General features: G+C 40.5%; 1 protein-coding gene across 2 annotated transcripts in view; it reads right to left on the bottom strand.

Annotated features, from left to right (window-relative positions):
• Positions 1-14841, bottom strand: part of CACNA1D (calcium voltage-gated channel subunit alpha1 D) — a 1031608-nt gene that overhangs the window by 965691 nt on the left and 51076 nt on the right. For both annotated transcript variants that reach the window (XM_085624624.1, XM_085624625.1), the window contains exons 2-3: positions 7114-7432; positions 2759-2864 (exon numbers count right to left, since the gene is read on the bottom strand). In XM_085624624.1, the coding sequence (XP_085480750.1) occupies positions 2759-2864; positions 7114-7432 (425 nt within the window). The remainder of the gene's footprint in view (positions 1-2758; positions 2865-7113; positions 7433-14841) is intronic.

Below are 14841 nucleotides of genomic sequence, written 5' to 3'. Positions count from 1 at the left end.
TATGATATTCAAGCTTGGGATGGCTTGACATCGAAGCTGTTGAGCACAAACTTGTCCTTGAGAGTCCTTTGGCCCTTTATTCGCTTCTTTTTAACTTTCTAAGAAGCCTTGACCACAAACTTGCAAAGTTATTTTAAACTTTATTTTAACCCTGTGGAGTGTCGACTTTATTCTGCCTGTAAATTTGTCCGGCAGAAGGATTTGGAGATTAATAGAAATCCTAAACTCCAGTGCATGCTCCATGCATTAGGAACTTTCAGCTTAGGCCCGGCCGCCGTGAGCTTGAGGATCAACTTTCTCTGGCGCCAGTTTGTACTTGGGACTTTTTATTTTTGCCACCCCAAACTCAAAGCCTCAAGGTTTCACAGACACATTTATAAATAATTCATTCTTCAAAACATGTGATCCCAAAGAGGATGTTGGAAGTTCAAAAAAGATAACTAAGTCACGGTTGTCACTGTAGGACTCACGTGTCTATCCTCGGATTCTTAAATACGAGAAGATATGTTTGCATCCATTTATTGGTAGATGCCTTTGGACCGTGTGACGTCTGGGAGGATGGAAGGATGACCCAGGGGTGTATATACTACCCTCGGAAAAAGAAAAACATACACTCTTTCCAACACTGTCTCACAAATTCCCATCCTGGATTTGCAGATCATCCAAGGGTGTGTGCAACAAAACAACACTTGCTGCTATACTAAATCTGTATTGCACTACTTATATATGTACTGTATCTAACTCTAAAGTGTCCCATATATATTCATATTCCATTCTACCTCATTTATTGTCGTACATGTTTACCCCAAAACTGTATCACATGTAGATCCTGATGCCTATTATACTTTTCGTTTTCATACGGTCACTATGTATCTATACTTATAAATGTAACTCATGCTGTTAAATGTTACTCATTCTGTTGCGGGTTTGCAAATGCTGTTAAGCGCTCTGATACCTTTGGGTCAAGTTTGTGCTATACAAAACTCGATAAATAACATAACAGAAGCGTTTAGGCTACGGCCAATCACAGCTGTGGTTGGCTGCAGGACCTCACCTTTGGCCAGCTCCTACGGTGAAGAACAACATGAACACAATTCATTGAACATTTGCCAGACCCTGCACCCAGCCTTGTGTAGACATTGTCCTGCCCAGTGTGTTATGTCTGTGCAGGGAATGGGTGCATGGCCTGGCTGAAAGTCCTGCCATGCAGCTGACTCCTGCTGCACACAGCCTAGGGGCTTGCACAATGAGTTGCACATACTGGTATTTGGTTGCAGTACATCATTCAAAAGGTCACTGAAAAAAACGTTGCGCAAAGTATCAATAACTTTGCTCATAAAATATTAACTGCTTAAGGAAGCCTCAGAAATTCTGTGAAAAAAAAATAGTTAGAGTGAATCTGTGGGTGCAATGGAGGTCCTGGACCCACCGAGATTTGACAATTATTTTGAGGTGCGCAGCCACGATTCATGGCCCCGCCATGGACTGCTCAAATATTCCCTCACAACACCTAATTTGAAATATCCTGCCATATTATCCTCACCAAATTGGCTACTAAAATATTGTGAAGGTGATTGAGTATATCTAGGCTTGTATAGATTTACTCCACATACATGTGTACTTGCCTTCACAATATTTTACATTATTATGGTAGATAACATTAGGTCACAATATACTGGCAGGATGACATGTCACTTTACTTTGTGATATACAACTACTGCTCATGACATCACTTATGACATAACTGACAGCATATCAAATGGCATAAATAATGATATCACTGAGATCATATATGCCATCACTATTGATATAATTGATGACCACTATTGTGAACATTCATGACATCACCATATATTTCCACAATGTCATCAATATAAACGCCATGGATGAAAGAGGACTATGCAACCATCCTGCAATATCAAAGAACGTTGCACTTCTTTGTAAAGTGTGAAACCCCGGTCCTTCACCATACTATACTGCCATAATTAAAACTTCACTCACCTCTAAAGTCAACACTTAAAGCCTTACAATATGTAAAGATAAAATCCAGGCCAAAATACAATTAATATATCTGTTTTCGTGTTTACTTGTAACATTTCTGAAAGCAACAAAATCACAAAATGGCCGCGGTCCTTTATGGGTACAAACACATACTTAAATATTCACAACTATAGCTGCAATTGATAACTTAAAAAAATGATAATAAAAATAATAGCTGAGCATATCATAAAAACGACTACTGATGCTTGCTCTTCCTTCACGCACTACGTAAGCGCAAATGTACCCGTGATACTGTTTTAATTACCATCACAAAAACATCCAGAATGTATTCAATAATTTATTATGAAAACTCCAAATAATGTAAATATTTCAAACAAAAACAAATATAAAACTAAAATAAGGAACCTGTGTTGAAAGAAATCTGTAATATGTCAAAACGATGCAATAAAATTACCACAGACAACTGAAAGCAAAAACCAGCAATAACGCCACCAGTGACATCACAATGAACTGCTGACATTGTTTCAGTTTCGGTTCACAAACAACATCACAATCGCACCATGAACAGCAAAAGGTGCAGTCAGTAAACAGAGGCAGGAGTCAGATATGTAAAGAGATTGTCCCAAATTGGCTGGTAAGCAAAGTAATACATTATTTGTAGCCAGTTAGTAAAAGGATCCATAAAACACCCTATAATTAAAGCAAACCCAGAAAGTAAAAATAAATAATGGTCAAAGTAAAAAGCAGGACCACTTACCAGGTTATGATTGGTTGAATTAGAATCATCTTGTGGGAATGGGATATAAACAGCTAAGGCCACGCAATTGGCAAAAATAGCCATTAATATAAATATATCAAATGGTCTGTGAAGCTTTAGTTAAGGCATAAATACACCAGAAATGCTCATTTATAATATGTTATTACATTTTTTCAGATTTCACATTACAACATGGTATTTAATCACGATCCCCCACAAAAATGTGTGTCCCACTTAAAGCTGACATGTGACAATGGCTTATGTCACACAAAGCTAAAGTTAATGGTAACTGCATAAAACTTAGACTGTAGGGTCTCATCCAATCCCAAACCACAAGTACCATGCCATCTAGTGGCAAGAAAAGAAACTGCTTAACAAAATGCCTGCTTAGCAAGAGAGCTCCAGATATCCTGGAGACATTCAAGTGTATTTAGGCGGATTATCACAGAGTTCACACTTAGAGCATCTTTTGAAGTTATATTGTTCTACTGGAAGTGGGAACCCCAATGCAAAGATAAATGAGATCCTGGATCAGAGGCTCACAAGTAGCAAGAGTGTTGCCTTATACTCAGTAATGACACAGGGCTTTGGGTCTTTGAGAGTTAGAGAATGTGATGAGGAAGACTAGAGAACTTGATACCGTGGAATCATACCAGATGGGAGGAATGCTAGGGCCAGAGAATAGAGGGCTGAGTGTGTAGAGGGGTGAGGTACTGCCTCTCCCACCTTCCAGGCTGAACAAAAAATGGAGACGGCAAGGATTGGCTCTGAGAAGTGGAGGAGAAGACCCCAGGCACAAGGTTTATGCAAAGATGACCTCGAAATGGCAGCTTAATAGACCAATGCTCAGGAAACTCTAAAATAGTTCTGTACTGTCAGTGAGTTGGGTATCGACTCTTCATAAAGTCATGGTCTGCTGTAAAAAGGCATGACGTGAGGTCTGGCTAGCAATAACACAATACGGAGAGAGGTGATGGGGTCCTTGCTAATATGGGAAACACCCAAATGGGTCAATCAGGGAATCCACTAGTGTGTGCTTGTTTGTGGCCATGGTGTCTCCTCTCTCTCTATCTGTGACAATGCTGCTACTGCAGTCAGAATTCTCCATCGCCTCGCAGTGGCTTTTCCAATTGTCTGCAAAGTATCTCTTCCATAAGTTGTGATATTCTTTTCCCGCAGTTCATCTGCTGCTACTCCACTAACCCTGCCTGAAGTCCCATCCAAGGACTTCCCCTCAGGCCTCAATTTTCCAGCTCTCTTTTCTTGAGTGAATGGTAGCAGTCCGCTAGCTCCAGGATCTCAGGGATGACAAGGCATGCGAGTTTCCTAACACTCTCTAAGTGAATCATCTCAATCATCCATCCCCATTAGCACAATTTGCTATGCTAACCACCATGCACTTTTCAATCTCCATTTGTCCTGTTCCTCTGACAAGCTATTATTTTTCATCCGTTATACATCCGTTATTTTTATATGGCTGTTTTCCATTCCTTTCTGTTGCAGCTCCATTCCTTAACTTCTCAACTCCACCCTTCGATGGCTTGTGCAACTCGTGTCCCAAGCCGACCCCGCACTCCGTACTTCATACCTCCATTGAATGCGACATCTGCATTCCTGTTTCAGTAACCAGGTTAGATGAAGGAAAGAGCACTCATACTAAAATTGAAAGCTTAACATATCAACCAATGGATTTTAAACAGACCCTGAAAACAGTGCATGGTTATGCAGGAAATTATGCAAGTAAACAATAAAACATTTTTGGGATATATTGTCCTTCCGGGAATTTTTTTTGTGGGATTTCAAGAATGATATTCATGTTGGGGTTTTTTCAACTGCTCCAACAAATATTTTGAAGGATTTGTATTAACTTCACCCTTGATGCAATATTTTCTTTCACCCACAGTTATAAGTTTAGTTATTTTAATAAACGTGGAATAAATGCCATGTACTGCCACTACTAGAAAGATAGCATGATGCTGCTTCTAGTCAAGGCACAAATTGTCAAATACCGTATGTTGCCAGTTTCTATGAGGCCATATGATCTCTAAGTGTGAAGAATGTCACTTCCGCCGCCTATATAATTTCAGAGAATATAGGCCATGGATAACTTCTAACAAGAAATAGTTTTAAAAAAGAGCATGTTTAATAGGGATGAAGAAAAAAAGTAAACATAAATTGGAAACTTTAGGTCCCAAACAGTGACCATATGTATGTGCTGCTATGGGACAGAGAGAGATACAGCCACTCTGACACTTTTAGCAGTCCATTACCACGCATTTGGTGCTCTTGTGCTGTCTTTGGTGAGTAGATTATCCAGTGCTGCTTTTGCCTTGCATTCTTGCATTTGTAGTTCTGAATTTAGAATAGAGAAAAAGTAAAACTACAAATACCAGAATGTAAAATAAAATAAATGGACAGGAAGTAGAGTTGACGTTGAATCTTTGCAGCTAGGTGTTTATTTCAATGGAACGCACAAGATACTGTTATGTTGTCCAGAAGGTACTTAATGAGTGAAGGTGGAATAAAAGTAAGAGGTGTGAAATGCAAACAAGATAGAAGTCGAGGAAGGAAAGGCAGAATAGAACGTAAGAGGAAGTTAAAGTAGATAGAGAGGGAAAACTCAACAGGGGGTGAACAAATTCACATTTAAGAAACAGAAATCATGGGGCTAAAGGAGATCGGGACACATTAGAATGATTAACTTTATGGAGCATACTGTCCTGCTTCAATGAGGGGAGACACAAAGCTAAGTAAACGCTTCCAAACATTTATACAAAAGTTAGAAGTACAGGGTAGCATCCTAGCAGGACAACTAGTCTTTTAAGTAGGACAAGAAGAATCTGTTGCATTTCTGTCCATATGTCCATAGAACAAGGCGATTTCAAGACATCCGCACATCCCAGTGGATTACATTTGATTATACCTCCACGACACCAGACCAGCATACCTGAATAGCCGACTCAATTTCCACGCACCCCAAAGGACCCTACAATCAGCCCAGCTCTCCTACACCATGGTCCCCCGCACCAGAAAGACCAGATCGTGAGGCCGCTCCTTCTCCTTCCGCGTGGCCAGATCCTGGAACAACCTTCCTCTCGACCTCAGACAGATAACATCACTCCCCATCTTTGCAAGAAACCTCAAAACCTGGCTCTTCGACAGACCCCCTCCTTGATGGACCAGAACCTGCGAACACCCTCCCACATGCCCCAGCGCCTTGAGACCCTTACGGGTGAGTAGTCGTGCTTAACAAACACCTGATTTGATTTACCCTTACACATTATTGATTCTGCAAAAACTGAAGTTAATTACTTCACTGCAACCTACATCCACTACCTCTCTTCAAACCCTTATCTGACCTCCACTCCCTTTGCTAGAACCACTAATATGCTATTCAATGTTATCATGGGAGTGAAGAAATGTAAAACCATCAAGACCAGTGCAGCCTGATTCCTGTTGAACAATACAGGAAAATATACTGTCATCCCGTATCCAACAGGCAATTATTTTGTTAACATGGTAGTGATGTTCTTGCTAGACTTTTCTAATAGTCCTCAAATGAGCCATATCCTTTACTTTGCATCTTCCCTTGACTAAGTCACTAGCATCCCCACGCATGGTAACTTTAATCACCAACAAAAGGTCCTCTAACTATGAACCAGCTGGATCCCTCTCCCAAAACCTTTACCTCAATCACATGGGCTCTTGCTTCTGGTCTCGCATCCCAAGTCATTTATCACTGGCAAGCTAGGTTTCTTGCTCATTTCCAAACCTCCATGCACCAACTATCATTCATGTTCACACGTCATGACACCCACCCCTTGAGAAAAACATTTCTATGTGAACAATATACAACAAGCAGTCACACCTCGCCTAAAAACCCGTCTCCACTGTACCGAGGACCAACCCGGCACCACCCACTGTGCCTTCACCACATTTCTCAATGCAAATGCTGTATATGTGTAAAGAAATACTTTTAAAGAAAGGCTGACATCTATGTGCTGTACAGTTTGTGTCATGCCAGGTTTGATTGCTATATAGAAAATGCTTTTGCTTTCCCCTTAAATAAACAGATGTGTGGCATCAAACTAAACGTAGTTCAACACCCATGGTGTATGTCGCAATTCTTACCCAATACAATAAAACCATTAATCCACCTTCGAAGGACAGCTAATGGAGTGTAGGTATGTCAATAAAAAATTATGCTATATATTTTTACATATATACATATTAAAAAGAAGCAACCGATACAACAGTGATATTGCAGGGTAGCGCAGTAGACCAAACACCTCCCTCCCCCAAGGATTGATGCAACATTTAAAGATATACACACCACAACAGAGTTCAAAGGATACTTCCATTCGACTATACTAATGCAGGCTCTTCGGATGGGGTTATTGAGGGACAAGCAGAAGAGGGCCCGGGGTGGTCTGTTGTTCGTCGAACTTCCCTGTTTTTTGCTCTTGGCATATTGCTGTCGTTTTTTCAGAGAGAGAGATCCTACAGGTAGAGTTTCTTCGGCGCTCATAGCTTGGGCCGCCTTAGCTTTTCTAGCAGCATCAATCGCGGCTTGCCAAGAAAAGACAGTTTGTTTGGATGGTACTGAATGGTTTGTTGTAAATGGTAGCCCGTTACCGGCAAGAGGAAATCTAGTGCTGCTTGCATAGTTTGCCTCTGCAAAAAAAAAAGAGGAAAATCACAAAGATATTATTGAACACTACTACACACAAAGGTAAATAGGAAAGTTAAACATGCTAACTGCATAGATACTTTAAACAGGTTATCCACCAAGGTTACCAAGTAAACAAATTCACCACATACAAACAGAAAGTAACATCATCCAATTTCAACGTCTGGAGACATGCTAACAGGCCAAACATGTATAAGAGAACAAACTACCAATAATGGCCTCAATCAATTTGAAAACTGGTAGCCTATATACAAGTTTAATATGATGAGTTATCTTCTGTCAATATTGTTATCTGGTGAAATATTACAAGCTAGGGTGTAATCTCAAAACGGCAAGTAATGGCAATTGCCGGACATATCAGGTTTGGGAGGATTTCAGCACCACTGTGATAGAGCGTCACGTTATTCTGAAATTTGGCGAAACAATGGCTTTACCTTCGATTCAGTCACCCAACAAATCTCTTTCCCGGATATGGTTTTTATCAGCCACTCGCTTCAGTCTTTTGTTAATATTCGATTAAATGCAAGAATTATTTCTGATCATAACCCTTTATCCATGTTTATTAGGCCAGATCGGTATAGACAACTTTCTACTCCATGTCGCTGGACCTTTGATCGAAAGTTGCTGTTAGAACAACAATATATGTCTGTGCAATGGAGGATAAGATAGGAGAATATTTATATGTGAATCTGGGACAGGTATCTACAACTTTGCTTTAGGACACATTTAAGGCCTTCTACAGAGGACAGACTCTGAATTTTATAATCAGACAACAACAGACTTTAGAGAGCCTAGCCGAGACTCACTTATGGCTTGCCCTTAGTCAGAAAAGGGTAGGTTTAGCACGAGGACCCATTCGAAGTAGCCATGGCCTTCGAACAGCAGGTGATTTTACAAACCACCTTAAAGAAAAGTATGTGGGATAGAGCTAATAATAATAAGATTTAGGCTACGCAATTATCACAAATTAAAGATAGAACAAGTAGTAACCTAAGCCAGAAGATGGTAAATAATAAGGGAGAGCAAATAACAGAAGAACTGTCTGAACTTAGAGAGGTGTTTTGAAACTTTTATCTAAATCTCTTTAGCAAGGATTGTGTAGCATCCATAGAATCTGTACAAAACTATGTAGAGAAATTCTAATGTTGGAAGCTGACACGGAGACAGCGAGAAAGGTTGGAGGAGAATGTGAGCTTGGCAGAGATTGAGATGGGTATTGGACAGCTAGCGAGTGACAAGCAGTGCCTAATTTGTCAAAATAAGTGCCAGGGCCCACGTCCGGAAGGCCATTGCTGCTTGCTCTTCCCACTGCCCCAGCCTGTGCAGCCCATGACAGTACCAACACAACTACTAACCATCACACTCCTACAAGAGTGACTATTCCACGTCCATAAAGCTATAAGAATGGCTTGGGAGGCAGGTACTCATCAGTTCTAATGGATACTGAACTAATTTACAAATGTTGTAGTGCTCATCTCGAAATTAGACAGTTCCACCATATGAAAACTATCAGAAGCACTGGTGTTGACAATTAAGTGCCGAGCACCAGAAACCACCGTCTCAAATTAAGCTCTGCTGGTAAGGCATCTGGATGCAAACAAATTGTGTTGCAATTTTGTAAGATTGTTACAAGGGTACTTACCCCGGTCCTCCGAGATCTGTTCAATTCTTCTGGCTTCTACCATGGGGTCCCCACTTGTGGGGGGAATCTAGTATTGTAATTTTTCCCAAAAAAGGCAAGGATCCCACATATTGCGGTTTTGTCAGCCAATATCCTTGATTAATGCAGATTCAAAAATCAATACGAGGATATTGTTAAACCAGTTTCCTGCAGTCATCTCTGACCTAGTGGGCCCAAATCAACATCGGTTAATTCCGGCCCGCAATAGGAGCTCACATGTCAACACAGCTATAACTGCTTTGGAGGTCACATCTGTGGAGGAGACTCCCACCAAAATGATCATGTTGGATGCCAAAAAACTATCCAATAGGCTCTCTTGGCAGTTCCTCTGAGTATTCATGACCTCCACAAGTCTCGGCCGTGGTTTATATTGCAGGTTAAACTTTTGTATAGTGGACTGATGCCAAGGGTCTCCAGTGAGGGCACACACTCAGATCCAATCTACATCATCAGATGCACCGTCAGTGTTGTCCTTTTTTGCCTCCATTGTTCGCCCTTTATGTCAAACCTTACAGTCTTTCTTTACAAAGCTCTGAGCCCATCCGATCATTATACCTGCATCACCTAGACCTGAAGGTTTTGGCATATGCAGATGATGTGTACATTCTGACGTTCTCTCTGAGTCCATGCTGGAGATTGTCAAAGCATTTGTTGTGGGATTCAACAAGGACTCAGGATACAGGCTTAACGCCCAAAAAACTCAGGTTATTACGAATGTCCCCACTTTGGTTTAAGATGATAGAAAGTTCGATCTGCAACATCTCTGGGGGTAGAACTGACTATGAACATGGAAGAATTAATTGATTTAATTTAGGCTACATTAGATGACCACTCTATAGAAATCTGTAAAAGATGGAATAGGCTGCATTATGGCCAGGCAAAAGATGTAATATTAATAAGATTGTTATTCTTCTGTGTTATCTATATTCCTTTTGGTGTACACCTCTCTATTGTCCCAAATCTTTTTTTAAGAAGACTGAATCTAGTTGGCAGAAGTTTGTATGGAGCTTTAAGAAACTATCGTGTAATATCCAGCAGCTCCAACTACCTCGGGATAGTGGTGGGATGTCTTTAGCAGCACTAAGGGTGTATTATATTTCTGATTCTATATTTTGCCTTACAGTGGTTATGGGCAGGATGCCATAGTTGTTGGACCATATCTTTTCTGGTTATTTAAATCTTGGGGATTCTACTGAACCATGTTCAGGCTTAACGGATATGGTTTACTTTAAGAGAACGTGGTTTAAAACACTACGGGCTTGCCACCAAATCTGGTCTTGTATTAGAAAACGATTTGGCATTACACTCTATATTCAATATACACTCCTGGGTTACAATCCAAATTTATCACCAGCAGTTCACAACAGTTTTTGGGTAGTTGGGCTGATCTTGGCTTTACACTCTCAATTGTGAGAAGATAAAACTCTATTACCGTATGAGGTCTTCCAATGTAGGTTTTCCCTGCCTTGGCAGGGCTTTTTTCAGTACCTCCAACTATGTAATTTTGTACTAAACCTGGCAGTGGAGGATCTAAACTGCCCACTTTTGGATCACTTGATGAAAGCGTCATGGAAGGACACTGAAAGGAAGGGATAAACATGTAAGATCGGCCTATAACATGATCTTAGAGTCCGGGATTGGGAAGAAAGCCGATATAGTCCAACTTAAAGCAGATAAATGGAGTAGAAATGTGGGGGCAGCGGTAATGTGCACTAAAATTAAGAATAGTAATATTATGCATGGACGGTTTTCGCACCACTTTAAATTTCTGCATGATCTCTACTATACTCCATACCGTCTGTGCGAAATGAGGATGAGGCAAGATGGAAATATTTTAAGTGTGAGTATGAGGGGTCCCAAGAGGTACATATCTTTTCCGTTTGTTCAAGGATAAGAAAGTATTGGAATTACATCTTGCAGAAACTGAATGGGGCATTTCAACCTGATACTGTATGGGATTATAAATCGATTGTTACATTGATTGTAAATCGATACAATACAGCGCTCGATGGTCAATCTATCATCATTGATTCAGCTAAATCACTGGGATTAACCTTGGACAATAAGTTAAATATGCAGAAGCACGTCAGCGCTGTAACCAAAGGAGCTAATTTCCAGATTAGCACCTTGAGAAAACTGATACCCTTCATACCGGCCAGTGACTTTAAACAGGCAGTTCAATCTCTAGTAATTCCCAAAGTGGATTATGGAAGTATTGCTCTTTGCGGCCTACCCAGATCAACGACCGCTCCTTTAAGAGCCTCAATAAATACAGCCGCTAGACTCATCACAGGCTCAAAAAGAAACAGCCCCATCTCCCCTGACCTTCGTGCCCTCAACTGGCTTCCTTTTGAGGCCAGAATTCATTTGAAAATTGCCTGTATGACACATAAGGCCTTACATCACAAAACCCCGAGATACCTAGCGGAGAAATTGGTACTATCGGGTGGTAACAGATCCACTAGAAGCTCCAACAATCTTCTACTTAAACCACAACGGTTCTCCAAGAAGAAAACATACTACCGCTCCTTCTCAGGAATGGCTCCCAGGATTTGGTATGCCTTGCCCCAAGAAACGAGACTTAATCCATCCGCAGCTTTTTTCAAAAGAGAAGTGAAATCTATTCTTCTGGCCAAATTCACTTGACTCATTGATATTCCCCTGTAAATACGTGCTATTCGTGTATGTTCACCTTAACTGTATTCACCTATTTCACGATACTTATACGTTTTTATGTTGATATTTCTGTACTGTAAAGCGCTCTGATACCTGCAAGGGTCTTGTTTGCGCTATATAAAACTGTTAAAATAAATAAATAGATTGTACTCGAGATCAGCCTCAATTCCTCCAGGTGTTCATTTTTCCGCTATTGCGCTGGGTAGATTAGCCTTGTCACGACACTGGTTGTTAAGCGAGGCACTGCTCCTTAAGTTGTATTGGCATGACTTTGTAAACCCCTGCGCTTTTCAAATATCCATCCTGGAAAGTGATAGTCGGCGTTCCTTTGTGCTGCACGTCTGGGACCCAATCAGAGATTGGAGATCTGAGGTTTTATTTGGCCATGACCCATCACTGGTATGAATTTTATCACTTAGATCCTTTTTTCGATTTAAACGTACATGCACCTATGACACACTTTGCACTTTTTAATTATCCTTAGTATTTTTTAAATTATTAATGTAATTTTCTGTGTATTATGGCTTTGTGCTATGGCTCTGTATATTGTGATGTATCTACAATTGCTAAATGTAAAAAAAAAAATTTATTAGGAGGCAGGAAAGGAAAATATGTTGCTGTTGAGATAAAGAGGTAGCCACAGAGAGTAGGAGATATAAATCGGGAGTGACAAACAGCATGAAGAATTGGGCATTACAGAGACCTAGGAATGGTACACTGATAAAGATGGAGGGCAAGCCTTGCCTAGTAGGGTACTTGTATTCACACACAGCACACAGAGGCTGACACACACAACACAGTCATACAACCAGAGACGTTTTAAGGCATGGGCAAAGTGGGCTCTGGCCCAGGGCCCCAGCCTTTCAGTGAGCCCCTTGATAGAGCCAGGTCTGTTCTGCGGAGAATCTTGCCCTGATGACCTTGAAAAATTCTTAAACAGATTGTTTTAAATACTATTTCCCTTTAATTTATTTTTAATGTGGGTGATGGGTAAGCGTCTGCGACATATTACAGACATTTTGTAAGGAAATATTGTGTTGATATTTCATGCAACATCCATAAAAAAGTTTCTCTTAGATCAAAACCGGATCTCACATATGAGAAATGGGAGGGGGTCACAGAGATTATTTGCAGTAATATTAGTGAGCTGCTGCTGTGTTGCAATACTGAAAACACACATCACTATCCCTGGACATTAGACGTGAACAGATTGAGAATCTGGATCAGTGTGCCTGTGCACTGTCAGTGAGCTGGCCAAAGAGGGCATGAAGGAGCTGAAACTGGTGTTTAAAGATAGAGAGAGACCCCTTGTCAAATTCAAGGGAATAGGGTACTTTTCCAAGTAGCAGCTAGCAGTCCCTTGAACTCACATATATTAAAAACAATGTAAATTTATGAAGATAGTCACTGTACTCAAAATTAAGTTAATCAAGCATGTACATTTATTTTATAAAAACATATTTTTGATCACATTTAAAAACATACCTATATATTCATTACTTGTCCAATATACATCCTAAATCTAATCACATACAATATTTCATGACTGACCTGTACAAAGAATTTCAAACTGAATAGCACATTTATCTTACACATACCAAATAATAAAACCTATACACGTCCCTATTTTACACCCACATCACAGAGAGAATACAACATAAAAAAGACACTCTACTTTGTCATACAGTATACATCCAATTTAGGACAATTGAGAGGATTAAACACTTGTAAGATCTTGACCCGTTTATCCTATCAAGTGGATATCCGTTTCTTTGGATTGTATTTGTTCTATGCGTCGACGCGTTTCGATGGGCTTACTTTCTGCCACTATCTTTATCAAGACCCATGATCAATGTTTTTTTCTCTCATTCAGTGTTGGATTTATGTTCAACTCTGAGTATATTGCTCCTAGTTTCTTTTTCGCGCAACCTCTTGCAGATGGTTGGATGATACTTCTTGTGTAGCAGCAATTATTAATCCTCCTTCTTCTTTAGGCTATATATGATCGATAGATTTATTTAGAACTGCTCGTCTTATTCCGGAAACAGGCTACGGTTCTAGCTCTTGTTCGTTTGGCCCCGTTATTGTTGTCGATCTTTTTCCTCCCTTTGTGGTTTGGCCCGCATGTAATTATTTTTGCTTCGACTTGTAAATGGATACAATTGCGGCTATTACGAGGTCCGGAAATTACTGAAGCGTCCTCCCTGTTTTACACTTCCCTTAGCAATGCCGATAACAAGCGTCCATGCGGGGGTCCTTTCTTGATGCGGTCATAGAAATCAAATACAATCCAAAGGAGCTGAAACTGGATCATAAATTCTTAGCTGTCCTGAACAGGGGCCCCTAAAATACGTTTGACCGAGGGACCCCCAAATCCATAAGATGTCCCTTCATACAACACTCAGATAAGCATAGTAGGGCCACGGAAAAATGTTCAGAAGAAAAAGGACGGGTATGAGGATACAGGTCTCATGGCCACTTTATGTTTAAATGTTTTGCTGACAAAATCACATTAGGAAGAGGAGAGACTGGAGTCAGTGCCGAATCAAGCTTCAGGGCTCTTCTTATAGAAATTATTTTCACTGGGTGATAGAATACCTCCCTCTCATGGTTCATTCACTGCCTTCTTTGGGTTGGTCATGTGTTAATGACAAAAGAGTGCTCTCTGTGCGACGATTCCATCCTTTGCCTCGATGTACAAATGCACTTCAGTGTCTTCCCTTCTTTATTGCTAACATATCATAAATGTAGATTTGCAGATCAAGCCATCAACTGTAAACACTGTGAGGCTCATTTTCTTTCTCTTTTTCACTCTCACTGAGCAGGTAAACGTCCTTTCAGACAAAGCCTGAATCACGCTGTGCCAACACAGCGCCGGCATAGAACGAACGCGGCACTAGCACGTATTCGTTCAGCAAGCAAGTCATAACAACGACTTGCTTTTAGGGGGGACGCATTGGTGGAATAGTGTTGGATTTAAAGTCCAACACCTTCCCTACTGTTGCACAGACTGGAGTTGGAATAGTAAATTAAACA

This window comes from Triturus cristatus, chromosome 9 (assembly GCF_964204655.1).
Source record: "Triturus cristatus chromosome 9, aTriCri1.1, whole genome shotgun sequence".
Taxonomy (NCBI): Eukaryota; Metazoa; Chordata; class Amphibia; order Caudata; family Salamandridae; genus Triturus; species Triturus cristatus.
The sequence above is the reverse complement of the archived record's forward strand: the minus strand, read 5'-3'. Positions and strand labels throughout refer to the sequence as shown.